At 41.7% G+C, this 26,935-nt stretch overlaps 2 protein-coding genes across 3 annotated transcripts in view; one reads left to right on the top strand and one right to left on the bottom strand.

Annotated features, from left to right (window-relative positions):
• DNPEP (aspartyl aminopeptidase) overlaps positions 1 to 26,935 on the bottom strand; it is a 226,122-nt gene that overhangs the window by 35,733 nt on the left and 163,454 nt on the right. The window lies entirely within an intron of this gene.
• Positions 11,954 to 24,062, top strand: DES (desmin). 2 transcript variants are annotated; one of them, XM_069732786.1, is made up of 10 exons: positions 11,954 to 12,562; positions 17,565 to 17,625; positions 17,786 to 17,881; positions 17,972 to 18,133; positions 18,233 to 18,358; positions 18,577 to 18,797; positions 19,349 to 19,392; positions 19,503 to 19,585; positions 22,774 to 22,806; positions 23,762 to 24,062. In XM_069732786.1, exons 1-9 carry the CDS (start codon positions 12,030 to 12,032, stop codon positions 22,777 to 22,779), a joined length of 1,332 nt encoding a protein of 443 aa, XP_069588887.1. In that variant the 5' UTR covers positions 11,954 to 12,029; the 3' UTR covers positions 22,780 to 22,806; positions 23,762 to 24,062. The 2 variants fall into 2 exon arrangements, with proteins under 2 accessions (XP_069588887.1, XP_069588886.1); XM_069732785.1 differs by lacking the exon at positions 22,774 to 22,806.

The raw sequence follows: 26,935 nt of genomic DNA, 5'->3' as shown, positions 1-26,935 counted from the left end.
ATTATAGTAGTTATATTCTGGTACATAGGAGCAGTATTATAGTAGTTATATTCTTGTACATACGGAGCAGTATTATAGTAGTTATATTCTTGTACATAGGAGCAGTATTATAGTAGTTATATTCTTGTACATAGGGGCAGTATTATAGCAGATATATTATTGTACATAGGAGCAGTATTATAGTAGTTATATTCTTGTACATAGGGGCAGTATTATAGTGGTTATATTCTTGTACATAGGGGCAGTATTATAGCAGATATATTATTGTTCATAGGAGCAGTATTATAGTAGTTATATTCTTGTACATAGGAGCAGTATTATAGTAGTCATATTCCTGTATATAGGAGCAGTATTATAGTAGTTCTATTCTTGTACATAGGGGGCAGTATTATAGTAGTTATATTGTTGTACATATGAGCAGTATTATAGTAGTTATATTATTGTACATAGGAGCAGTATTATAGTAGTTATATTCTTGTACATAGGAGCAGTATTATAGTAGTTATATTCTTGTACATAGGGGCAGTATTATAGTAGTTATATTCTTGTACATAGGGGCAGTATTATAGTAGTTATATTATTGTACATAGGGGCAGTATTACAGTAGTTATATTCTTGTACATAGGAGCAGTATTATAGTAGTTATATTATTGTACATAGGGGCAGTATTACAGTAGTTATATTCTTGTACATAGGAGCAGTATTATAGTAGTTATATTCCTGTATATAGGAGCAGTATTATAGTAGTTCTATTCTTGTACATAGGGGCAGTATTATAGTAGTTATATTCTTGTACATAGGAGCAGTATTATAGTAGTTATATTCTTGTACATAGGGAGCAGTATTATAGTAGTTATATTCTTGTACATAGGGGCATTATTATAGTAGTTATATTCCTGTATATAGGAGCAGTATTATAGTAGTTCTATTCTTGTACATAGGGGCAGTATTATAGTAGTTATATTCTTGTACATAGGAGCAGTATTATAGTAGTTATATTCTTGTACATAGGAGCAGTATTACAGTAGTTATATTCTTGTACATAGGAGCAGTATTATAGTAGTTATATTCCTGTATATAGGAGCAGTATTATAGTAGTTCTATTCTTGTACATAGGGGCAGTATTATAGTAGTTATATTCTTGTACATAGGGGCAGTATTACAGTAGTTATATTCTTGTACATAGGAGCAGTATTATAGTAGTTATATTCCTGTATATAGGAGCAGTATTATAGTAGTTATATTCCTGTATATAGGAGCAGTATTATAGTAGTTCTATTCTTGTACATAGGGGCAGTATTATAGTAGTTATATTCTTGTACATAGGAGCAGTATTATAGTAGTTATATTCTTGTACATAGGGAGCAGTATTATAGTAGTTATATTCTTGTACATAGGGGCATTATTATAGTAGTTATATTCTTGTACATAGGGGCATTATTATAGTAGTTATATTCTTGTACATAGGGGCAGTATTATAGTAGTTATATTCTTGTACATAGGGGCAATATTATAGTAGTTATATTCTTGTACATAGGAGCAGTATTATAGTAGTTATATTCTTGTACATAGGGAGCAGTATTATAGTATATTTATTGTTTTGTATAAGGGCAGTATTAATGTAGTTACCGTACATTTTTGGAAATACTGAGACAGTTATTGGAATTAGCTCTTTTATATACGTTCTTATAACTATGTCTTAGATGTAAATTATAGTTTTTCTTTCAAATTTATGTCGCTTATGTCTTATATATGAGATTACTCTTCTATAATAAACATATCACATTACATATTGGATCTTCTATGATCCAAAGACCGCACACAATGAGTTTGGGTAAAATCTTTTATAGGAGATTCAGTACCGTGACATCTATTACCTAACGTCCTTGGTATGTTTACATCTTGTATAATAAAATATCCTCTGCTCTGTAAACCTATATCTTCTCCTCTAAAACTTCATGACAGGACATTCCTTCCCATGTAAAGTCATATGAACTCCCTAACCAACCTATGTAATAGGGGGCGTGAAAATATATACGGTAGATTTAATACTTCGGATATGTGCAAGTCTCAGGAAAAATAGGATGCCATCAGCAGGTGTATTAATAACTCCTAAGGTATTAACTGATCGTAATTCACAGACATATGTACAGCAAATGTATCACACAAAATATAAATGTGACTGTGATTCAACAGGAACGCGCAGAACAGGCACCGAGAAGGGTAAGAGATACAGAGAAATGAGCTCAATGAGGGATAAATGTGAGATCGACCTTAACTCAACGAAAATGACAGACAGACATAGATCGATATAAGAGATAGGTAGATAGATAGATAGATAGATAATAATAGATAATAGATAGATAGATAGATAATAGTTAGATACATGGTAGATAAATGATAGATAGATAATAGATAGATAATAGTTAGGTAAATTATAGATAAATGATAGATAATAGATACATAATAGATAGATAGATAGATAGATAGATACTGTACAAAGATAGATGGATAATAGATATATAGATAATAATAATAATAATAAATAGATAGATAATAGATAGTTGGATACATAGAGAGATACATACTGTAGATAGATGAATAATAGATAGATAGATAGATCGATGTAAGAGATAGGTAGATAATAGATAGACAGATAGATGGATAGATAGATAGATAGATAGATAGATGATATACAGTGCCTACAAGTAGTATTCAACCCCCTGCAGATTTAGCAGGTTTACACATTTGGAATTAACTTGGCATTGTGACATTTGGACTGTAGATCAGCCTGGAAGTGTGAAATGCACTGCAGCAAAAAAGAATGTTATTTCTTTGTTTATTTTTTTTTTTTTAAATTGTGAAAAGTCTTTTCAGAGGGTCTTTTATTATTCAACCCCTCAACCCACCAGAATTCTGTTTGGTTCCCCTAAAGTATTAAGAAGTAGTTCAGGCACAAAGAACAATGAGCTTCACATGGTTGGATTAATTATCTCTTTTTCCAGCCTTTTCTGACTATTTAAGACCCTCCCCAAACTTGTGAACAGCACTCATACATGGTCAACATGGGAAAGACAAAGGAGCATTCCAAGGCCATCAGAGACAAGATCGTGGAGGGTCACAAGGCTGGCAAGGGGTACAAAACCCTTTCCAAGGAGTTGGGCCTACCTGTCTCCACTGTTGGGAGCATCATCCGTAAGTGGAAGGCTTATGGAACTACTGTTAGCCTTCCACGGCCTGGACAGCCTTTGAAAGTTTCCTCCCGTGCCGAGGCCAGGCTTGTCCGAAGAGTCAAGGCTAACCCAAGGACAACAAGGAAGGAGCTCCGGGAAGATCTCATGGCAGTGGGGACATTGGTTTCAGTCAATACCATAAGTAACGTACTCCACCGCAATGGTCTCCGTTCCAGACGAGCCCGTAAGGTACCTTTACTTTCAAAGTGTCATGTCAAGGCTCGTCTACAGTTTGCTCATGATCACTTGGAGGATTCAGACTGACTGGTTCAAGGGTTCAAGGTTCTCTGGTCTGATGAGACCAAGATCGAGATCTTTGGTGCCAACCACACACGTGACGTTTGGAGACTGGATGGCACTGCAAACGACCCCAAGAATACCATCCCTACAGTCAAGCATGGTGGTGGCAGCATCATGCTGTGGGGTTGTTTCTCAGCCAAGGGGCCTGGCCATCTGGTCCGCATCCATGGGAAGATGGACAGCACGGCCTACCTGGAGATTTTGGCCAAGAACCTCCGCTCCTCCATCAAGGATCTTAAGATGGGTCGTCATTTCATCTTCCAACAAGACAATGACCCAAAGCACACAGCCAAGAAAACCAAGGCCTGGTTCAAGAGGCAAAAAATCAAGGTGTTGCAGTGGCCTAGCCAGTCTCCTGACCTTAACCCAATTGAAAACTTTTGGAAGGAGCTCAAGATTAAAGTCCACATGAGACACCCAAAGAACCTAGATAACTTGGAGAAGATCTGCATGGAGGAGTGGGCCAAGATAACTCCAGAGACCTGTGCCGGCCTGATCAGGTCTTATAAAAGACGATTATTAGCTGTAATTGCAAACAAAGGTTATTCCACAAAATATTAAACCTAGGGGTTGAATAATAATTGACCCACACTTTTATGTTTAACATTTATAAAAATTTAACTGAGCAACAAAACTTTTTGGTTTGTAAGATTTATGCATCTGTTAACAAATCCTGCTCTTGTTTGAAGTTTGAAGGCTCTAACTTATTTGCATCTTATTAAACCTGCTTAATCTGCAGGGGGTTGAATACTACTTGTAGGCATTGTAGATAGATGATAATATAGATAGATAATGGATAGATAGGTAATTGATAATATAGATATATAGATAGATAATAGATAGATAGATGATAGATAATAGATAGATAATAGATAAATAGATGAATTCAATTTGACTTGAATTGCAATTACTCCAATTGCCCTGAACAGACGTGTGTAACATCCTGAGGTCTCCTAGGACTGTATTGAAGCCTTTTTCAAGCTCTTTAAAGCAAGCACAGTCTTAGTAATGTCAAGTTGACCTCAACAGATATGGCTATGGGTACATAGACAGTAACCAACGGCCTGTTCCTCACACTAATCTTCTTCACCGCTCTGCTGTCACACACTCTCTGTACAGTTTATTCAGTGTTTTAGTACTTTCTCTCCCTAACTCTATTCCTCTCACCATCCAGAATCATCCTATAATGGCTGCTGCATTCCCTGCCTCTGCTGTTATACAGGCTCTGATAATTCCTCCTGATTGGCTGTGCTGTACCACATGATGGAATAGCTGGAATGGATTATTGGGGAGCCTCCCCTGCCGTAATATTTTTCAATTTGTAAAATGGCAGCAGGCATTTTGGGCATTTTTCAGCCATTCGTATGGAATTTTAGAATTCCAGCAACTTTATAAAATCCAACAACAATTTGATCCACATCACATCGATACGCTCATGTCTACGTTTGGTAGATAGGTCTTAATGGGAGATTCATCGAAAGCAGAGCAACCAATCAAATTCTAGTTCCTTTGGAAAATGTTAAGGAGGGAACGCAGGATTCGATTCTCCTTCACCTCCCTCTAGTAGAGATAAATCTCTCCACATTTTTGTTTGACGTCCTTGCCCATCCTATAGATATTTCGACCTCCCCCCTCCATGGACGTATGACCAGCACGACAGGCGTTTTGGGATACGATGTCGCAGGCTATTTTCTGTCTTGTGGAACATAAGAGTCTTCATGCTCCATCGAGTTCCATCGAGTTGTCATATATCGGTTGTCAGTACGGCTTCTACAAGAGTTGTCGGACCACTTTTTGGAGTAACTCTGCCTAGTTATGCCAGGATACTTTCCTTAGGTTGATTGTTGCCATGCAGTACCCAAATTACATTACCAATTCCATAAATCTGTTGCGTCCTCCTGTACAGACCCCTTTTTGTAGGTTGGGGTTCAGGGATGTAAGCGCTGGGACCAGTAGTGCCCCCTTCTATCTTACTTTCCAGCATATATGGGAATTTTGAGAAAGATGAATACAAACACTGAGCTGAAATAGCAGCGACGTTGGTTGCCATCAGTTTTCCCAAAAACAAATTCTTGGAAATTGATTATTTTTTTTATTATTGTCCTAGAAAAATTCTCTTTAACTGATGGTGTAATGTGTGAATGAAGTAGGTGACTTATTTGGAGACATTTGTCCTTTTCACCTCCAGGACTCCCAAAGACCCACTCATCCCCTAATTCGGCTCCGGCTGAATCCTGTCAATAACTGGAGAACCAAACGCCCGGGACTGGAATATAAACATATTGTAATCCAGTATAACAGCAGAGAGCAGTCGGCTGACACCAGAGACATGGAACCTCTTCACTGCTGGGGACAAGTAACTCCATCGGGAAAAAATAATTTTTTTTACATTTTTTCAGTTCCCATTCCAAAAGCCATGACATAATAATAATAATAATAATAATACAATAACAATAATCATTTAGTTGCGTGGTTTTCAATTGCACGATTTTAGGATAAATATTTAACTTTTTTTCTGGGAAATTTAACAAAAAACAACAACTTTGCAACATTTAGTATCGATAAACGTATAACTTCATTTTTTGGGGTTGTTATAATTACAGTCATACCAAATTTACATATTCTTCATGTTTCACTGTTTTGGTACAATAAAAATTATTTTTACACAAAAAACAAAGTTTAAAATATTTCTCCCGACATTTTCCATTTTTGGTGTTTTAATTTTTTCACTTTCCATAGCTTTTTTTTTTTTTTTTTTTTAATTTCTCTTTCCACATAACCATATGAGGAATTGGGTTTTTTTGTTTTTTTTTTGCTTTTATTGTGGGATGGGTTGTAACTTCGAATGCTTTCCTTCATTTTACCGTTCAATGTATTGGTAAATTGGAAAAAAAAAATTCAGTGTGAAACTGGGCAAAAAAACGCAATTCTGCAATTGGTTTTTGGAGTTTTGATTTGACAGCATTCACTGTACTGTAGAAAAATAGGAATCATGATTCTACAGATCAGGACGATCATGATTATACCAAATGTTAAATGGTAAAAAAAATAATCAGAAGTTCAAAACAGAGTGATGGGAGTGTGCGCCGGCCGCTGTAGTTACAGGCAGGTACCAGCTATATACTATATCCGCATTCTGCTCGGTACGGTGCAGGCTCAGGTCCTGTGCACGCTTCATTACGCTGGGATCTGGCACAAGATGTGCTTTTCGGAAGGGGTTAAAAAGTTTAAAAGATCTATTTTATTGCTACTGTTAGTCACATTTCTTATTGCAGCAGGATACAAAATATTTGTTTTACTGTCAACAGAAGTTTTTTGCTTTTTCTGCAGGATAACTTAGTTTACTGTGACACATTATGGGGTTCGTATGACTTTTTGATCACTTTTTTCCTTTTCATGCACCTGATATTAGACAAAACAGTGTCCTTTCCGCATGCTCCTGTGTGGACAGAGCCGTACCCTTTACTCCCACACCCCACACGTATAATGTTGCCTGTAAGAGGATACGACAGGGTCCTATTCTGGCTGCAACCTAAAAATACAGTAGATATTTGTATTCTTCTCCGGTCCAGTAATCCACGGGCGGGGGGCTGTCAGGCGACATTTGGGAAGGCCACCCTGAAACATGCTTTGAGTCATTGAGACCTTGGACACCGAGGGTGTAATATACTGAAAAAGGGCTGACTATATACCCCAGCGTGACACAGCCGCAGTATAATTATCATTATAAGCCATCCCTAGCTGTTAGAACCAGTACTGACTTTATCCAAAGCTGGGACTTCAGTGGGGGCAGCAGAGGTGGTCCTGCGGCCAGGGACCTGGATTAATAAGTTCACCTGTAGGATCTCACCCACTTATCATTCAGAGCTTCCAAGTTTGAGCAATAAGCTAAGTGATGAGCAAACCTGGTTCCCCACAGAGTGCCCTGTAGTTCGTATACTTTCGCCTTGCCCATAAATATAATTAGTATATATGTTAAAATAATGAGAGATTTGTTAAGGATTTTAATGTTCTCATTCAATTCAACATTTTTAACTTTCAACTTTCTCCATAGGAGTCCTAGATAGCTTTTATGGCTACCCAAAAAGTTAGTAATGAATATATGAAAAATGGAAATTGAACTGCATTACTGCACTAGAAATATGAAAACTTGAGAAAGTTTAATGCATAAATTGGCCAATTCATGTGTACCTGGTTGCCACGATAAGGCATTTCTCGTATACCAGGGCCTAGCAATGCCTTTCCTCACTTAGAATAAAGTCTTCATCTGTATGGGAACATGAATCCTCTGTTAGACTAAAATCTATATCTCTGTGGAGGGGTAGTGGTCCTGCTGTGATTAAAAACACCTGTGGCTAAAAGGCGGAGCGCTCAGTCAGAAGGCTAATAAATACAAATTTTGAAAAACTGACCGTCACATCCAAATATAGACTAAGTGTGAACAGGTTCTGAACCCAGAGTCACCAACTCATATACACTCAAACAAAAAAGGCAGCACTCTGTAGCGCCAAAACTTGCAAATATGAAAAATGGAAATTGAATTGCATTACTGTACTAGAAATATGAAAAATTGAGAGTTTATCGCATAAATTGGCCAATTCATGTGTACCTGGTAGCCACGATAAGGCATTTCTCGTATACCAGGGTCTAGCAATGCCTTTCCTCACTTAAACAAAAAAGGCAGCACACTGTAGCACCAAAACTTTTCTAAGTGAGGAAAAGCATTGCTAGGCCCTGGTATATGAGAAATGCAAGTTTTGGCTCTACAGAGTGCTGCCTTTTTTATTTGAGTGTGTATGAGTTGGTTCTGCACCTGTTCACACTTAGTCTATGTTTGGATGTGACGGTCACTTTTATGAAATTAGTAATGAATTTATGACCCATATTCCCCTATAGAACCCAGACTTACCAACACGTACAATGCAAAATTCAGGACATTCAAGCCAAGGATGCCCCCAAAGCGGCCATGAAAATCTCCACATCCCTCAACTGTATAAACCCCTGCTCCTTATTGAGAAACATTTTCCTTGCAAAACTTGGATTGTCTGCAAATACGAATAATATTACATTTATTTTAATAGTGGGTACAATCATTCTTCACTATTAAAAAGGCTTACTTGCAGTCATGGGGGGCTGAAAGAAGAAAATGTAAACTGCCCAATATTCATGGCTTACCTGTGGTCTCTATTACCTATCCATATATAATACCGCCAGCGCAGTCATGTAATTCTACATTTGTCCTGTAGTGGCCACTGCAGGGATATTGCTTACTCCAGGACACGCAGAGTCCTCTGGCGATCATCCGATCACTGCGGCTTCTCTGAAGGCGATTGTCTCTGGGACATAGAAAGAAAACATTACCATGTAACCATTTTCTGTTCTAATCTTATGAACAGAGAGTGTGGGATTCCTCCAGCCTTTCTGCTCCGAACACAGATTAAATATAGAAGAGTGCGGCCATCTGCACCAGCTGCTGCACGGGCAAATCATATTTTTAAATGGCACCTGTTCCCGTCATTCTTCAAGTGTAATTTTTAGGTATTTTCTAACACTGCTGAACATGGCCGGACTGAAGTCTATCACTCAGTCACACATTTGTGTACTTGTATTACTTACATTTATATTTTATTTTCTGGTGGAAGAATTGACGACAACCAATAAAGCCGCCATTAACGCCTATAACTGTTGTCACCCAGCGTTCACCTATACATAAAAGGCAAATCTGCTTTATACCGTCGTGGCGGAAAAGCAAGAGGCATATCACAGCATGTTTGTGTCGCACGATGGCGGCCTTAGAGAGATTAGCACTTGTCTCTTTGTACTTTGTCTTCCTGGTGAATTTGGAGGAGGGCAGAGCTGGCGCCATCACTTGGTGGATCTGGGCGAGTGCAGGGGCTCATGGCCCATTGGGTGACCTACTAATTTGTGGCGGATACCTGCACTGCGTGTATGGAGCGAGCGCCAGCTCTTTTATACAGGTGGCACCCGAATCTAAATCTATCAGGGCGAGCGCTGATTGCAGCAGTTTAACCTCTTAGATGCCGCTGTCAATTGTGACCGCGGCATTTTAAGGCTATGTGCGGATTAGGCTTAGGAATTTTTGGTGCGGATTATGCATCTCGCGTTTTTTTTGTGGGTTTTGGGTGCGGATTTTTTTGCAGATTTGCTGCGTTTTTTACCCCTGCGGTTTTCTGTAATGGAATGGGTACAAAAACGCTGCAGATTCACAAAAAAAGAAGTGACATGCTACTTCTTTTAATCCGCAGCGTTTCCGCACGGAATTTTCCGCACCATCAGCACAGCATTTTTTTTTACCATTGATTTACATTGTACTGTAAATCACTTGCGGATTTGCAGCGTTTCTGCCCCGCAAAAAATGCTGCGAATCCGCAGGAAATCCGCAACATACCCTAAGAAGTTGTAAATAGGGAAAAATGTCGACCCCATTGGCCACCATGCAACACGATTGCAGGGAGTTATTTTCATGGCAGGTAAGATGCGTATTGAAGTCTGCCATGTTTATACAAGCACATGGAAGATGGGAAATCTTACAGTATTACAGCATTACAGTTTATAAATGGAAAGCAAAGGGGGGGCACCAGGACACAGGGGTCCGCATGAACCTGAAGCCCCCCAGGAGGAGGACTTGTACTCACACCACTAAGGATACTTTCACACTAGCGTCGGCCCGTCGCAGTGCGTCGGGCCGACGTACCGACGCATCCTGTGCCAACGCAGCACAACGGGGGCAGCGGATGCATTATTACAACGCATCCACTGCCCCATTGCGAGTGACGGGGAGGAGAGGGCGGAGTTCCGGCCTCGCATGCGCGGTCGGAAATGGCGGACACAATGCACCAAAAAACGATACAAGCAACGTTTTTTGGTGCCGACGGTCCACCACAACACGACGCAACCGTCGCATGACGGTTGCGACGTGTGGCAATGCGTCGCTAATACAAGCCTATGGAGAAAAAAACGCATCCTGCAAACAACTTTGCAGGATGCGTTTTTTCTGCAAAACGACGCATTGCGACGTACGTCGTACGACGCTAGTGTGAAAGTAGCCTTAGCCAATCTCAAAATGCAAAGCTGGGATAGAGAATATTTGGATTTCAGACCTCCCCAGTCTCTAACAGACAATGCAGCTAATCAGGAGTTAATTGTTGTAGCTGTCACTGAAGATGAGACTGAAGTTTAAAAATAATGTATTTAATAAGTTTTAAAATAACTCAACCTTTGCTACTATTCCTCCACTCCACATTCTAGAGCCTCAAGCTTCTCAGGATTGCACTGACACCTTTAACCTCAAGTGTCTGCCTGGCTTTTGTCCTTGTCTCGGCTGCCTGACTCCTCTCATTAAACAGGAAACTCTCCTCTCCCCAATATCATCTTAAAGGAGACGTAGCGGAAAATTGTTATTTCAATGCTAAAACTAGAAACACTGAATTGAAATATCTACTTTCTGCATCAAATTAATTATTAGAGTTTGATTATTACTATTCCCCAAGACAACACTCCCTGCCCCGTGCTCTAGCAGCAGTGTTATCATAGGGACCATGGGGCTCGTCATAATAACCAAAAAGGTTTCTTCTCTCATGTTTCTAACATGTTGTAGGGGGAAGCTTCTAGTAGGGTATACGGTATAATAAGTCACATGACTCTGGACAAAGAGGCGGTTTATGTTTACCTGTAAACATTTAGATACAGATATAAAAACACATATCTGCAACTTTATTTATAAATATCATAAGATCTTAATAAAATATGCAACAATAAACCTTTTATATGAATGAGGTCAGACTGAATATCCCTTATGCACTAATATGTAATGTGTACATGTAGCCGAGCTGAATTTATCATGGAGGCAACCTTTGTTCGGTCTGTATCGTGCCGCTGCGATAATTGTCTCGATAATTCTGTAGGTTTATCATTTGTCACATGTCATAAAACGTAATAATAATATCAAAAGTGAAGGACGTCGGCTCTGCTACATCAGCTATATTAATTTGGAAACATAACATCCAGCTTCTCAGATAAGAGCAGGTGGGGATAGTACAAGAGGGGGATACCTTGTTTAAAAAAAAGAACAGATACATTGTAACAGTGGAAACTTTCCGTTAACCCTTTCAGTCCAATTTAAAGTTGGACTGAAAGTTATGAAAAACTCTAAATTATTTTATGGGGACATCAGCTGTTTCCATTTCTCTGATTTTCGAGTCGCCCTTTCCTTGTCAGGGGCCTGGGAAGGCTTTGCAGCTGTTCATAAAACAATCAGACATGATCCTTACTTGCGGTGTGGGATGGAATAAGGGGGTGGGTGTTAGGGGAAGAGGTGGGAGCACTGGAGAGGGAGAGGAGGCGTCTCATGACACTGGTCAGGGACGTACAGTACAAATAGATCCGAACTTTCGGTCTTGACCATTTACCTCACTTCCATTCAGAGCCCAACCTCTTGGCTCATCTCATCGAAGCAACTGCGCGCCAACCACCACCATGAGCCAGTCATACTCCTCCAGTCAACGGGTGTCTTCCTACCGCCGCACCTTCGGCGGTGCCTCGCCATCATTCTCCAGAGCCTCCTTTGGATCTAAAGCGGGATCCGCCAGCTCCCTCTCCTCCAGAGTCTACCAGGTGTCCCGTTCCTCCCCAGTCCCAAGTCTCTCCAGTTTCAAGTCCACAAGGCTCGCCCCAGTAAGAGCAAGCTATGACGTCCTGGATTTCAGCTTGGCAGATGCGATGAACCAGGAGTTCCTCCAAACCCGAACCAATGAGAAGGTGGAGCTGCAGGAACTGAACGACAGGTTTGCCAATTACATTGAGAAGGTGCGCTACCTGGAGCAGCAGAACGCCATCCTGGTGGCCGAAGTCAACCGGCTGAAAGGAAAGGAGCCAACGAGAATCAGCGAGCTGTACGAGGAGGAGATGAGGGAGCTGAGGCGCCAGGTGGACATCATTACCGGCCAGAGGTCGCGGGTGGAGGTGGAGAGGGACAACCTAGCAGATGACCTGCAGAAACTAAAACAGAGGTGAGTGACTGATGTCAGGAGGAAAGACTCAATCTAAGAGATGGATGGATGGATGGATGGATGGATGGATGGATGGATGGATGGATGGATGGGTGGGTGGGTGAATGGATGGGTGGATTGATGGATGGGCAGATGGATGGGTGGGTGAATGGATGGGTGGATTGATGGATGGGCAGATGGATGGATGGATGAATGGATTGATGGATAGGCGGATGGATAGATGGGTGAGTGAATGGATGGGTAGATTGATGGTTGGGCAGATGGATGGGTGGGTGAATGGATGGGTGGATTGATGGATGGGCAGATGGATGGGTGGGTGAATGGATGGGTGGATTGATCGATGGGTGGATGGATAGATGGATGAATGGATTGATGGATAGGCGGATGGATAGATGGGTGAGTGAATGGATGGGTAGATTGATGGATGGGCAGATGGATGGGTGGGTGAATGGATGGGTGGATTGATGGATGGGCAGATGGATGGGTGGGTGAATGGATGGGTGGATTGATCGATGGGTGGATGGATAGATGGATGAATGGATTGATGGATAGGCGGATGGATAGATGGGTGAGTGAATGGATGGGTAGATTGATGGATGGGCAGATGGATGGGTGGGTGAATGGATGAGTGGATTGATCGATGGGCGGATGGATGAATGGATTGATGGATAGGCGGATGGATAGATGGGTGAGTGAATGGATGGGTGGATTGATGGATGGTGGGTGAATGGATGGTGGATTATTGGATAGGCGGATGGATGAGTGCGTCAATGGGTGGATGCATGGATCGGTGGATGGATCGATGAATAGATGGATGAGTGGATGGACGGGTGGGGTGATGTATAAATGCGTGAATGGATGCAAGAGGTGGTCGACTCTACGCCTGCGACGTAATTTGTACTTATGGTACATTAATAACTTGATATGGCAAAAAAAAATAAAGAAAGAAAAAATATGAACTTAAAATGTAAGATGCAGCAGAACGGAGGTGATCATGACCCGATATAAGTCGAATCTTTTACTTCTTCTTCCTCTTTGATGATCAAGTAGAAGTGACAAACTGATCTCTGCTATATCTCCGTACAGAAGAACCCAACAGAACATTCGCATTTAGTCTTTTCTATTTGTATTATGACGGTAAAGGGTTAACGTTACCTGTTCACTGTCACCACCAGTGCTATTTCCACCCCAACTGTCCATGAATCTCTGCAGCGCCGGCTCCTCGCCCCCTCGCCGGCTCCTCGCCCCCTCGCCAGCTCCTCGCCCCCTCGCCGGCTCCTCGCCCCCTCGCCGGCTCCTCGCCCGCTCGCCGGCTCCTTGGCTCCTCGCCCCCCTCGCCGACTCCTCGCCCCTTCGCTGGCTCCTCGCCCCCTCGCCGGCTCCTCGCCCCCCTCGCCTGGGGTCCATATCTCAGTAGTCACCATATAAGGCCCTCACCCTTCCAGGAATGCGGCAGCGGATACAGATATCGGTGTCACTCACTTCCTCGCCGTGTTCTTCATCTGAAGCTCTGACAGAGCGATAATTTCACATTGTGATTCCTCCCATGATTCAACCATTCCAGAATTTATAGGAGTATAACGCTACAATTCATAGATCAGTGCAGTTATTTCAGAGTTTATCTGATTAGTTGATTATTTTAAGCAAATATAAATAGTCAATTTGAACAATCAGCGCTGCAGTGTAAAGCATGAGAAAGAACGGCCAATAGGAAGCCTTTGTTATATGTTGAGTAGCTTTGTTCCTCTCTGATTGGCCTTGAGGGATCAGCTGAGTTCATCTAAATTAATCCTTTAAAATTATGCTGCATCACGATGAGTTTTATTACATTTCTTTCTATGTCCCGTGCCCCCATTTTTAGGTAGTAAAGGGGCAGCATGCAGGAAGACACTGAATTGTGCACATGTTTCAGATTCTCTCCATTGAGTTCTATGGGAATGACAGGAATATCTAAATTATATCCAAAAGTTGTCCGCCGTGATCTAATGTGTACAGACCCCACCAGCTTTGCCCCTTTTATCATGGGTAAAGGGTGCAGGAGATATCGGGCAGCCACCCACTTCTACTATAGACGCAAAGTGTATATGGACTGCAGCAGAATGCAGGATAAATGCTCAAAACATGTCACTAATATAACAAGTATGGCCGCAGGACATGAACCACATGTTTTATCTGGCAAAACTGTCCGGCGGGGAACGGCTCCAAAGTCTTACAATGATTTTCTAGCCTGTAAATGTATGTGATAGTAACAGCACAATCGTTGGGAATTCTGACCCGTAAGACAAGGTCTGCAGGACTCCTCCAAGCACCGTGCTCATTGGGGTCCAATGGTGGCCACAAATGGGGAAGCCACTAAAGATCACATAACACATGACAGACTGAGCTCTGCTACATCCAACAGATTTACCGCTGCAGGGTCAGGCGTGACACATTGACAATGGCTATGCATTAAATGCCACCATGTGTCGTCCCAAGGACAGCTGCGTGATCTGGCCCGGTGCCGTATTTCATGAGACACCCCAAGGTCACCTATATTATACTCCTGTCCCAGTGAAAGGGCAGGGTGACATATATTCAGCCATTATGACCTTTAATTGGCATAACACACATAGTTTAATAAATGTTTGCCACGATTGCATCTGATTATGGGGGGTTTGGAGCAAATAACTAATCACTGGTCATTCTTCTTTGAAAACTTTTTAAATTTTGCCATTTAAATCAACATTTGCAAAACTTGGTGGAAATTATCTAAACTTTAAATTTCCCCCACAACACTCTGAAGTGCATAATAAATCTGTCCTTCAGTCAACGTTTTCTATCAAGTCGGTAAAAATTCTATTTTATCTGTTCATCTGGATCCTTCATCTTTACCGGGAGAGCGAGGCGACCCTCAATATGGCTGCAATTAACGAAATTTCCACCAAACTTCGCTAGAGACCTGATTAGCAAATCTACCGGTACTTTATACAAAGGATTATTCCATACAGGGGACTGAAAAAAAAAAGGGTTTCCATTAAATAGAACATCAGCAACATATTCAGAGGTAGATAGTGCGACAATTACAGCGATGCCTGTCTACTCAAAATCTCTTACTCCATGATGTAAAAACAAAGAATTTAGACTGCAAGTGCGCAGCAGGTATTTCAGTGCACTTGCAGCCCACGACTTCCTCCAGTGCGACATTGCTGATTGCTGCAGGACATCACTTCTGGAGAAATATTGCTCTTCTTTTAATTGGTGCAAGCAGTGGAGGAAAGTGAAGAGAAGCCATGTGCCGCAAGTGCATCAATATCCCTCGCTAATGCACTTGCGGTCTAATTTGCATATTAGTAAAAGATGAATTTTGCCTCAATCTAGGAGCAGATGAGGTTTCATTGCAATTGTCGCACATTGCCCCGTCTGTACTACTTCTGGTGCCGATATATCGCTGACTGGTTCCCTTTAAGTTTGAAAAGCGTCAAGCTACAACCTATTGTTCCCTGTTATCAGCCACTCCAAACTAGAGAGCTTCTGGTAGTAGTCACCATAACCAATACCCTTATTTCCAGTGCTGAGATCCTGCGGATACATTGATATGATGCGGATAACCATCTCCTATAATGCTGGTGAATTTAAAACGTACTGTCTCTTTAAAGCGCTGCAGAGGATAAGAGCATATCCTTCCCATTATGCAGAACAGACACAGGTCACTGATGTCAGGATGAAGAAGAGCAGACAGTGGAAGCGTCTGGGTGTCTGGGTGTGCTCCCTACATCAGATGAAATATACAATGAGCTGTGGCACATGATCTCCTAGCCATTCCTAAAATAAGGAGAGTAGTGGCTGCAATGGCATTAATAGGAGAGGAGGTGTGAGCATCCATCTAAAATATCTATATATGTATTTGGCCCATTCGTCATATTACCAGCTTCCTCACCCCAGGATCAATGCTAAATATTACAGCACAATTACATAGGACAATGTACAGTGACATGTAAAAGTTTGTGCTCCCCTGGTAAACTCTAGAGTCTGCTAAATCTTTCTGAAGGTCTTTTGCAGTCAAGCGGGGGGGTTCTGTTTTGCCTCTCTAGCAATCCTCCGAGCAGCTCTCTCTGAAATGTTGCTTGGTCTTCCAGACCTTATCTTGACCTCCACTGCTCCTGGTAACGGCCATTTCTTAATTACATTTCAAACTGAGGAAAGGGCAACTTGAAACCGCTCCGCTATCTTCTCACAGCCTTCTCCTGCTTTGTGGGCCTCCACCATTTTCATTTTCAGAGTGCTGGGCAGCTGCTTACAAGAACTCACGGCTGCTGGGTTTTTTTTTGGCACAAGGTTAGAGGAGGCTGGGTGTTTATATAGCAGGGAAATTTGCATCATCTGGCCTTTCCTAATGATGATAGTGAACAATTCATAACGCTAACACGATAGTTAAGGTCTGAAACCTTGCTCAAAGTTATCTGAGCGCACAAATCTCCCAGGGTGCCCAAACTTTTCTATCGGCCCATTTTCCTATTTGTAATTTTTTAAAATGAAAAGAAAAAAAAAGTCAATATATTTCTTTTATTTTTTACCTAAAATACAAAGGAAATGTGTCATCTTTAACTTTAGGCTTTTTTTTTTTTAGATAATTTCATTTTCAGCTTTCTTAACTGTTCACAATAATTGGTAATTTTGACCAGGGGTGCCCGAATTTTTACATGCCACTGTACACTATCCTCTAGATAGGTGATAAATGTAAGATCAGTCAGGGTCCCTCCACTGTGACCTACACTGAAGGTCAGATTAGGAACCCCACTTCCCCCCCACCCCCAGTCGAATGACTGGAGAGTTCGGAACAGTTCAGAATTCACCTTTCGTCTTCAGTCAAAGTCTATGGCGCTGATGGAAGCAGCCACGTTCTATCTCATATCTATCTATTGAATGGATTTGTTCTTCGCATGTTACACAGATCCTAGTGTGAAGAATAAGATGACTGATTTATTGTCCTAGTGACCGGTTCTTTCTGATCTGTGTTTCTCAGGCTGCAAGAGGAGATCCAGCTTAAGGAAGATGCCGAAAATAACCTGTCCGCCTTCAGATCTGTAAGTACCAGTGATTAACCCTCCGATCTTTTCTGTGTGACGTGACCTTAGATCATTCACTTCTCTACCTCTAATCCCTCTACTTCTGTAAACCACCATTTTCTTCATTTCTGTCCGGCCAACTTCATACTTTTGTTTTTTTTTTCTTCTACTTCTTTAGGATGTTGATGCTGCCACCCTGGCCAGGATCGACCTGGAGAGGAGGATCGAATCTCTGCATGAAGAGATTGCTTTCCTCAAGAAGATTCACGAGGAGGTAAGCATATCATCAAGTTGGACTCCATGACACCAAGATCGTTCTTTCGCCAGCCTTAGTCATTAAGAAGGCTCCACTGTATCTTCTCAGGAACTTCGGGAGCTGCAGGCACAACTACAAGAGCAGCAGGTGCAGGTAGAGATGGACGTGTCCAAACCAGACTTGACTGCAGCGCTAAGGGACATCCGGACTCAGTATGAGAACATTGCTGCAAAGAATGTCTCAGAAGCTGAAGAATGGTACAAGTCCAAGGTAATGTCCACACTTGGTCCATAAAGTCAAGTTCTAGGTGTGTTCATACAGTCAAAAACATTGGTTGAAGTCTCACTATCGATATCTTTGTTTCTTCAGGTTTCTGATCTCAACCAGGCTGCACAGAAGAACAATGATGCTCTCCGCCAGTCCAAACAGGAGCTGATGGAATACCGTCACCAGATCCAGTCCTACACCTGCGAGATCGATGCCCTCAAGGGAACTGTAAGCATCAGACTAAAGTATCAAAACTTGCAACAAATTACTTACAAAACTTGGTTCTTGAAAAGATGATGATGCCTACAAGATGTCACTTCTTCCTTACGTGACCTATAGAATTTGCAAGTTTCTGTAAACTTGTCGTGGTGGGTTGTCATCTGACCTTCTCAGGAACTTGGCCAATCATCTCATGCCTTGTGACTCTTAATGTTTTTTTTTTTTAGAATGATTCCCTGATGCGCCAGATGCGAGACTTGGAGGAAAGATTTGCCGGAGAAGCGGCTGGATACCAAGATAGCATTAGCCGGCTAGAGGAAGAAATCCGTAACCTGAAAGATGAAATGGCAAGACACCTCCGCGAGTATCAGGATCTGCTGAACGTCAAGATGGCATTGGACGTTGAGATTGCCACATACCGCAAACTGCTGGAAGGAGAGGAGAGCAGGTGAGGAGGCCAGAGGCGCCAATAATAATGACAAATTTATCTACTTATCCAAAGAACCAAACACACAATGTCCATAGATATTTGAAGACTTTTTTTTTCCCCATTTTTTCTTGTTTGACAAAATCTGGAGAACTTCATGGCTGAGACAATCTCCATACTCAGGGTCCACTAAAAGCACCACTCCAGCATTTTATTTAGTTCAGCACTGGAGTGGCGCTACTAATGTAAGTTCCCTGCCCCATGTCTTACATTCATCTTCATCTTTTATAGTGCGTAAATATTTTTACACACCTAATATTGTCTACTATAATACTGTCCTACTTTGTCTGCAAAACTTAATGCACATTAATTATATCAAATTGAAAGAGTATTTATTCCAAAGACCACTAATAAAGCAATCAAATTGCAGAAGATTGATGAATACTAAGCACTGAATATCTGATATATTTTTGATTTTTCAATATTGTAGATGAATAATAATGTGATGAAGAACGATTAATCCCAGGTTTCAAGCTGTTTTTTAATGACTAGGTAATATTTTGGTATTTTAGGATCACTCTCCCCATCCAGACGTATTCAGCGCTGAGCTTCAGAGGTGAGGCTTACGTATAATGTATCAGGATTAATATCTGTCTGAATGGAAGAATTCATTGGGATCTCCATCCAGTGATTTTCATTGGTGACCTTGCCTATTTTTGTTGGCAGAGACAAGCCCAGAGCAGAGATCATCTGAAGTCCACACCAAGAAAACGGTCATGATCAAAACCATTGAGACACGAGATGGAGAGGTGAGAATGCGATGACATGGGCAGAGATATCTATCCCACAGCACTTTACAGGCATTATCATCACTGTCCCCATTGGGGCTCACAATCTTCCCTATCACTATGTCTTTAGAGCAGGGGTCCCGAACCTGTAGCTCGGGAGCCACATGTGGCTCGCGGTCCCATAAATTGTGGCTCGCGGCTGTCTGCCAGCTTGGTGTATTAGCTCCAGATTTAGTAAACTGGTATGATGAGCACATCTCAAAATGGTGAACTTTGTGAGTAGCCCTGCAGAGAAGAACAGATTTGGGTACACATCTACTGGTCTTGGGGGTTTAGAGATAATTTAAGTATGGTACGCTAGATAAAGGATGATACTACCGGTCAGAGGAGGTGCTTGAAGCTGGATGTGACTGTGTTGGGAGTGTGTGATGGGAGACTGCTGAATGGGGGTTTGGTGGAAACCCCTGGATCTTGGTATACTGCTTTGGGGTGATTGGTGTAGAAAAGCTTTGGCTATCATTATACCCGTAATGGTGGCTTTGGTTGCCACTACTGTGAGGTGGGACAGGAGCTCACGACCCTCTTGCAGAGCTGAATGTGGCTCTCGAGGTCAGAAAGGTTGGGGACCACTGCTTTAGAGTGTAGGAGGAAGCTAGAGAACCCGGAGGAAACCCACGCAAACACGAACAGACAAACTCCTTGCAGATGTTGTCCTTGGTGTGATTTGAACCCAGGGCTGCAAAGCAACAGTACTAACCACTGAGCCACCGTGTGCTAACCACTGAGCCACCGTGCTGCCCAGTAATCCCATATGACATCACAACAATGTAACACTAGAAAATAACCACTATCATATCCCCTATCATACCCAAAAGCTGCCGCTATCACTCCACCATAACCACAAATTTCCCCATCTCATATGAATGACTATAAAACTGCTCCCATCATCCTAAGAAATGCAAAATCTCTCTCCTCATACAATGTGTGACTGCGACACTCCCTCTGTGTTATGTAATAAGAAATCTACATTGCTCGTATCATACAACGTGTGCGTAGAAAATTGCCCCATGAAGAAATCCCAGGCTCTACCCTGACCGAATGTTTCACCGTAAATCTCCCACAGAAGCTGCAGCTCTTCACACATAATTTATAGAATTTTATCTCCAGCGTTAACTTTTTTTTCCAAACTACTTTTGGAAACTTGTTAGCAAATGCATGTGTAATTCCTGTTGCTTGGACATAATGTCTCAGTGTCAGCCAAGAAAGGAATGGAATGGGAGTTGCGTCCCTGCGATCTAGAAACCATATTCATGAAAGTAGCTTTGTGATTGATACACTGTATCTGAATTATTATTCCCATCGTGAAGATCAGATTGATGGTACCTGGAAACTTTCAGTAAGCATCACAAGAAATATGGTCGGATGGGAGAGTAAGACTGACCTACAGTGACCACTCCCCCAAAAACTGCTCTTTAATGGGGAGATTTATTATATATATGGCAGGGAAACGTCCTTTTAAATCAGAGCTGTGACCTGATTGGTTTTATGCAGTACTGGACCAATACTACCTTTAAAATGTAAGATTACTTAAGGATTAAAGAAGTTTCCTTTATTTTTTATTTTTTTTTCTGACATACAACTCAGGCACTGTATATCATAAAAAAAAGAGGTAAACATTATTTACATAACTTAGCAAGAAAAATATTGAAAAAGTACTGAAAACATGCTGAGCATGAATGGTGGAAAATATCTGGACCTTTAATTAGTTATAATCCATGGATAGCACTTGAAAGCAGCAAAGACAGATCCTTTAGGGTTCATTTCACACTAGGTGTTTTTTTTCCAGCATTTTTTTTTTCTGAAGAAACATTTTCCCAAGACTAAAAACCATATATTGTGCCCTATTTGTTACTTTCTGTACCCCTTCTCTACATTTTTCACTGAAAAAGTTTTCAGGTTTGAATCCACAATTATTTGCTACGGTCTAAAGCTGGACCTTCTGTTGAGTCATTCACGTCGGCTCAGTTACATGGTCTCATCCTGCTTTTTATAGTCACTGCTGAATTTACATGGGGACACACGGAAAGGGCTTCAAACACTCCACCACGACGGTCTCTGACATGGAGAGAATACAACAGCTGCTCCCAAAGAGTTTCTAAAAGTAAAAGCACAACAGCTGAACTCCAGTAAGAGATAGACATTTACAACAGGGGGATGAAATATGCAATGTACGTTCGCCTCGAAAAGAGTCATCCTGCCACATTGCATCATATGGAAATGGCACAAAGTAAAAGCTCAAATATCACACAGACACTGCTATGGATTCTATTATAACCTTATGGGGCCCGCCATGGGGTCATAGTAAGCGCAGACTCGTTTACTCCTTACAGCTTTCTTAATTTGTAGACTTTCCTTCTCTAGTCACTGTAATATTAGCAAAAAAGCTGAAAGTTATTATGCCTTCCTGTCCTACAAACAGGGAAAGAAACACGTGACACAGTCTGTTCTTAAGTGCTGTGGACTCGCTTAGCTAGATGATTTGTATATTGTGCTCTCTCATATTTAGGTAATATATAGGCACAATGGCACACACTCCTAGACACTTTGTCAACCATCATATGGTGTCTTCATGTACTAGAATAAGAACATAAAGAGAAGTACAGTATGGATGTGTAATGTGGTCGTATTCACTGACCCTCATAAAATTTCTATTCATTTCACTGGTGCTGCTAATGGGGCTATGATCATCTCAATGGGACCGTAATGGGCTCATGATCAACCCCAACTATAATTTGCTCCATACTCCTTTGTTCAGATTGCAGATGTTCCATTTCCACATTCAGTATAATGTTAATAAGTTTTGAGGTCTACAAACAGGTTCAAAGAAACAGATGACACAAGCGGGACTCATATAACAAGATGATTTAATGTCTTAACACTGGATGCTTAGGCACCCATCATTAGAAACTGTGTCAACATACGGGGCTTCAATGAACAGTATAACTAAGGATGATATAGCACAACATGGATTTGTAATGTGGCCATGTGCATGGATCCTTATAAATGTATAAAGATTTTGTCCTTCATCAGGCTTGGAAATAGAGAAGCAATTAGTATGAATATAGAATAAAGTGTTCTTTCTATCATCGGTCTACTATCTCTGTAGAGACGTTAGTAATACACACACATACTTCTCATTGCCCCAGCAGAACTGAGCACCTTATGGTTCCTCTGGAGCACTGGTAAGTCGCACTTGGGCACTTTCCTCTTCTTACCTCTACTTTTTTGGCCACATCACGCTTCAATTGTCACTCATTAGCTTTTCTGCACTTTGTTCACCACTTTCCACCATGTGTGTACTGTACTATTCACTAGATCATTGTGCATCGCCATACCTAACCCTCCAAACATGCACTTCTCCTATATGGCTGTCTGGTCAGAATCTCGGTAGATGAGTGGTCCAATGAAGCCTGTGGCAGTATAATGCTTTACTTCTGTATTTAAGGAACGATCCTCAGCAACAGGGTTTTTCCACAGACCATTGAGATATTAGATATCACCAGCGTTTGACAGACCCCCCCGTAGGCTCCTCAGTGGGCCCAGGCTATGATCCCTGGTGCATAGATTTTGTATAGAGGATGATCCCACAATAATTTCATCTGGTTGGCGCCAAGTAACTGCAGTCTGATACTGCAAGTCCCTCACGACTGGACATCATTGGACCATTGCTGTCTAGGACTAGGCTTCCTCATCTTCTCTCATACTGGCCACTATTTTGCACTTGCACAAGTTTACTACTAATGTAATAAGTATGGAAAATAAAAAAAAATGAAAAATTCACGTGGACAGAATTTTCTGCTGCAAACAATTCATTTTTGTTACAAGGATCCCATCAAATGATCACAGGGTGTCCAACTTATAAACTCTCCAGTGATCAGTGGTAATGGTTGATTGAACTTTAATCCAATAGTGAAAATCTCCTGCAGCGCCACCTAGCTGTTATCATTGGAATTACCAGTCTAAGTAATGCTAGGACTTGTCAGGTCCTTTCAAACTATAGACACTCTAGATGAGTCTAATAGATGGGGACCTGAACTAGGACACCCCACTAAATTCTTAGAGACCCCTAACAGCATATTTGGGTTCTTCTTCCCATGTTCCCTGCAGCAATACTGACATGTCCATTTGCTTCCGCAGATTGTCAGTGAGGCTTCCCAGCAGCATCAAGAGGTCTTGTGAACAGACACATGAAGATGGACACACCCCAGGAACGACCACAGAGCACAGCCTGAGCAGAACCCTGCTGGACCTAGGCCATCTCATGCTGTATCCTCACCACACATCTCCACCACACGTCACTGCTTCTCCCCCAAACCATGGACTGCCCGGGGCCCCCGGTGTGTTTAGGCCACCTCTCCCTCCCTCCTGGAGAACAAATGGCCCTTATGGAGGTTTCTCATCATTTCTAGAGAAATAAAGTAACCAACACTTTCACAAACCACGGCATTCCCATTCATTTCCCGGGGAACACAACCACCATGATCCTGTCTGCGCTAATCCCAATGATGGTCTCCACTATACTTGACCTCAGCTTCTCATTTGTGGGGTCACATTACTCTGCAACTGTAAATTCTAAACCTTCTCTTTTTTTTCAATTATGGTTCCCGTTTCCATTATTTTATTGTTTCTGGGTCCCTGATTCTTCCAATTGGCTATTATTTAATAAACTGTAATCTTCCAGATGTTGGGACACTACAAGTCCCAGGAATCTGCAGAATACTATGGCATGCTGAGACTTGTAGTATCCCAACAGCTCGAGAGCCAAAGACATTATAGCACCAAATTTGCCCCAAGGTGCAGGTGCAGCAGCCAGTTGCACCCCAGCCCTGGTGTCCGGCAGCACAAAGGACTTTTTGCTACAAGTGGAATCAACGGTGTTACAAATGGCACATGGAAAATGGGGGATCTTACAGATTTAGTATTTGGACCTAAAAACATTCAGTTATACCTATGCAGGAAGTTAGAATACTTTATAGCTCCACCTAGTGGCTGGTCACATGTATTGCACCATAATACTTGCCGCAGTTTAATTTTATTTATTTTACAAAATACCAAGTACTAAGATATATACAAAGTATACAAACTACCAAGATATATTTCTTTCCTGTATCATTCATTTTACACACATTTCCAGACTAAAATAAAATATTTACAAGTGCACAGATGCAAAGCCAGGGAATTTTAAGCTATGTACAGTAAATGAGATATATTGCAATGTACAGTAGTCCTAACACTGTATCTAGTAGATAAACCGGATAATGAATGTGACTGGCAACACTGAATCCAATAGAGATGGTGAATGTGGTTGGAAGAGAACATCTATTATTCTTCTTTGCTGCTCTACATCACTGGCTCTCTAGCTGGGCAGAAACTACAACTCTGACCATGCCAGGCCATCAGAGCATGCTGTGGGGTGTAGTTACAAATCAGCTGGGGGGGCGACAGGATGGAGATCACTGCACTAGATCAATGACATATTCTCAGTCTGCTGAGAGTAGTAGTCTCACTACAAGTGACGCTGCAAATCTTGATCTGCTAAAAAAAAAGGAAGTTGAATGTGGTCTGAAAGTAAGGAAAGTTTAATAGTTTGGAAGAAATAAGAAAAATACTATTGCTTCCTGCCTGAAACTATGCCACACTAGTCATCAGGATGTGCCAGGTACTGCAGATCAGCTGCATTGAAATACATTAACACTCGGCTGCAATACCACACGCAACCTGTGGACATGGGTGGTGCTGTTTTGGGGGGCAAGTAGACATGTTTCCATGCACTACACACACAATACTTATACATAGTGTACATGAATAAATGTATCAAGCTTCCTATCACTGTATCTGCCTCTCTTATTTCTTCTGGAGAAGTATGGAAAACTGTTTTAAAGGGCAACTCCAGCTAGATTTCCTCTTTGAACATCTTGGAACTTGGAGACAGAAATATTAAGGAACCAAAAGTTATGGACTCAGGAGACAGTAAGGAGTGCAAGGGTGCATCCCCCTTAGAGGCGGAGTGTGCAGCTGCTGTGAGGCCCATGGAGAAATGGGTCCTGATATGATAAGACCCATTCCCATTTCTATTTAGTGGACCAACATCCTAACAGGAGGGTGAAAAGGGGCCCAAAAGTCATAAAAATGGCCAGACCCTTCTTGGTTTATGAAACTTGATACCATAATTAGGTTCTGCTGGTTCAATGATTGTGATCACGGAGGATGCTGCAACCAGGGAAGGGAGGGAAGGGCGGCTGCCAATGACCACAGCGGCTTTTATCAAGATCCTCGCTCTCATGGGCACCCTGCCCCACCATCACTACTCTACAAGGGTCCCATCATGGACAAGCAATGAGGTTTCTGCACTACGCTGTCTCCTGTGCTAAGCTGAGGATCCTAAACCGATCAAGGACAGCAAACGGGATCCCCACTTATCGAGCATCCACATGTAAATGTGCACAAAGGTCAGAAAGTAGCAGGTAAAATCTGTATGTGCAGGGCTGCCACTAATTTTGGGGCCCCATACTGGCAACATTTTCGTGGCCCCCTTGAGACTCCACCCAGGCTCCACCCCAGCCCTGCCTCCACCCCTTGAACTGTCCACAGTCCCACCGCTCTCTCTTGGAAAATCTCCACTTCTCACCTATCACACATTAGCAGTTCCCATCACCAGATCACACATATAGCCGGCAGCTTTTATTTTGGCCAAAAGATTTTTTAAGTCGCCACCATAACACAGTAGACACTTTTGGCCGGGCCCTACTCTACTGTAACCTACTAAATATTTGTTAAAATATGCAATACAATTTAGGTATATTTTTATTTATTTTTCAATTTTTAAAATGACCAATAATATCACATACAAGGAACAAATACTGCTGCACCATGTCAAGACCACATATTACCGCCACAGTGATCGAATAACATCACATACAAGGAACAAATACCACAACACCATGACCAGACACCATATTATTACCACATAGTGACCATATAGTACATACAAGGGACAAATACCACTGTACCATGACCAGACCACACATTACCACCACAGTGATCGAATAATATCACAAAGAACAAATACCGCTACACAATGATCAGACACCATATTACCACCACAGTGATCGAATAACATCAAATACAGGGAACAAATACCACAACACCATGACCAGACACCATATTATTACCACATAGTGACCCAAATAGCACATACAATGGACAAATACCACTGCACCATGACCAGACCACACATTACCACCACAGTGATCGAATAATATCACATACAAAGAATAAATACCGCTACACCATGATCAGACACCATATTAC

Source organism: Ranitomeya imitator, chromosome 7 (assembly GCF_032444005.1).
Source record: "Ranitomeya imitator isolate aRanImi1 chromosome 7, aRanImi1.pri, whole genome shotgun sequence".
In the NCBI taxonomy this organism is placed as follows: domain Eukaryota; kingdom Metazoa; phylum Chordata; class Amphibia; order Anura; family Dendrobatidae; genus Ranitomeya; species Ranitomeya imitator.
Note: the sequence above shows the minus strand (reverse complement) of the source record. Positions and strands in the feature narration are given on the sequence as shown.

What these genes read in the sequence shown, in the direction of transcription:
- DES (XM_069732785.1), top strand. Translation starts at nt 12,030, where the DNA reads ATGAGCCAGTCATACTCCTCCAGTCAACGGGTGTCTTCCTACCGCCGC. An exon ending in TCGATGCCCTCAAGGGAACT is followed by an intron (nt 18,359 to 18,576) that starts GTAAGCATCAGA and finishes TTTTTTTTTTAG; the next exon opens with AATGATTCCCTGATGCGCCA. An exon ending in CTGGAAGGAGAGGAGAGCAG is followed by an intron (nt 18,798 to 19,348) that starts GTGAGGAGGCCA and finishes TTGGTATTTTAG; the next exon opens with GATCACTCTCCCCATCCAGA.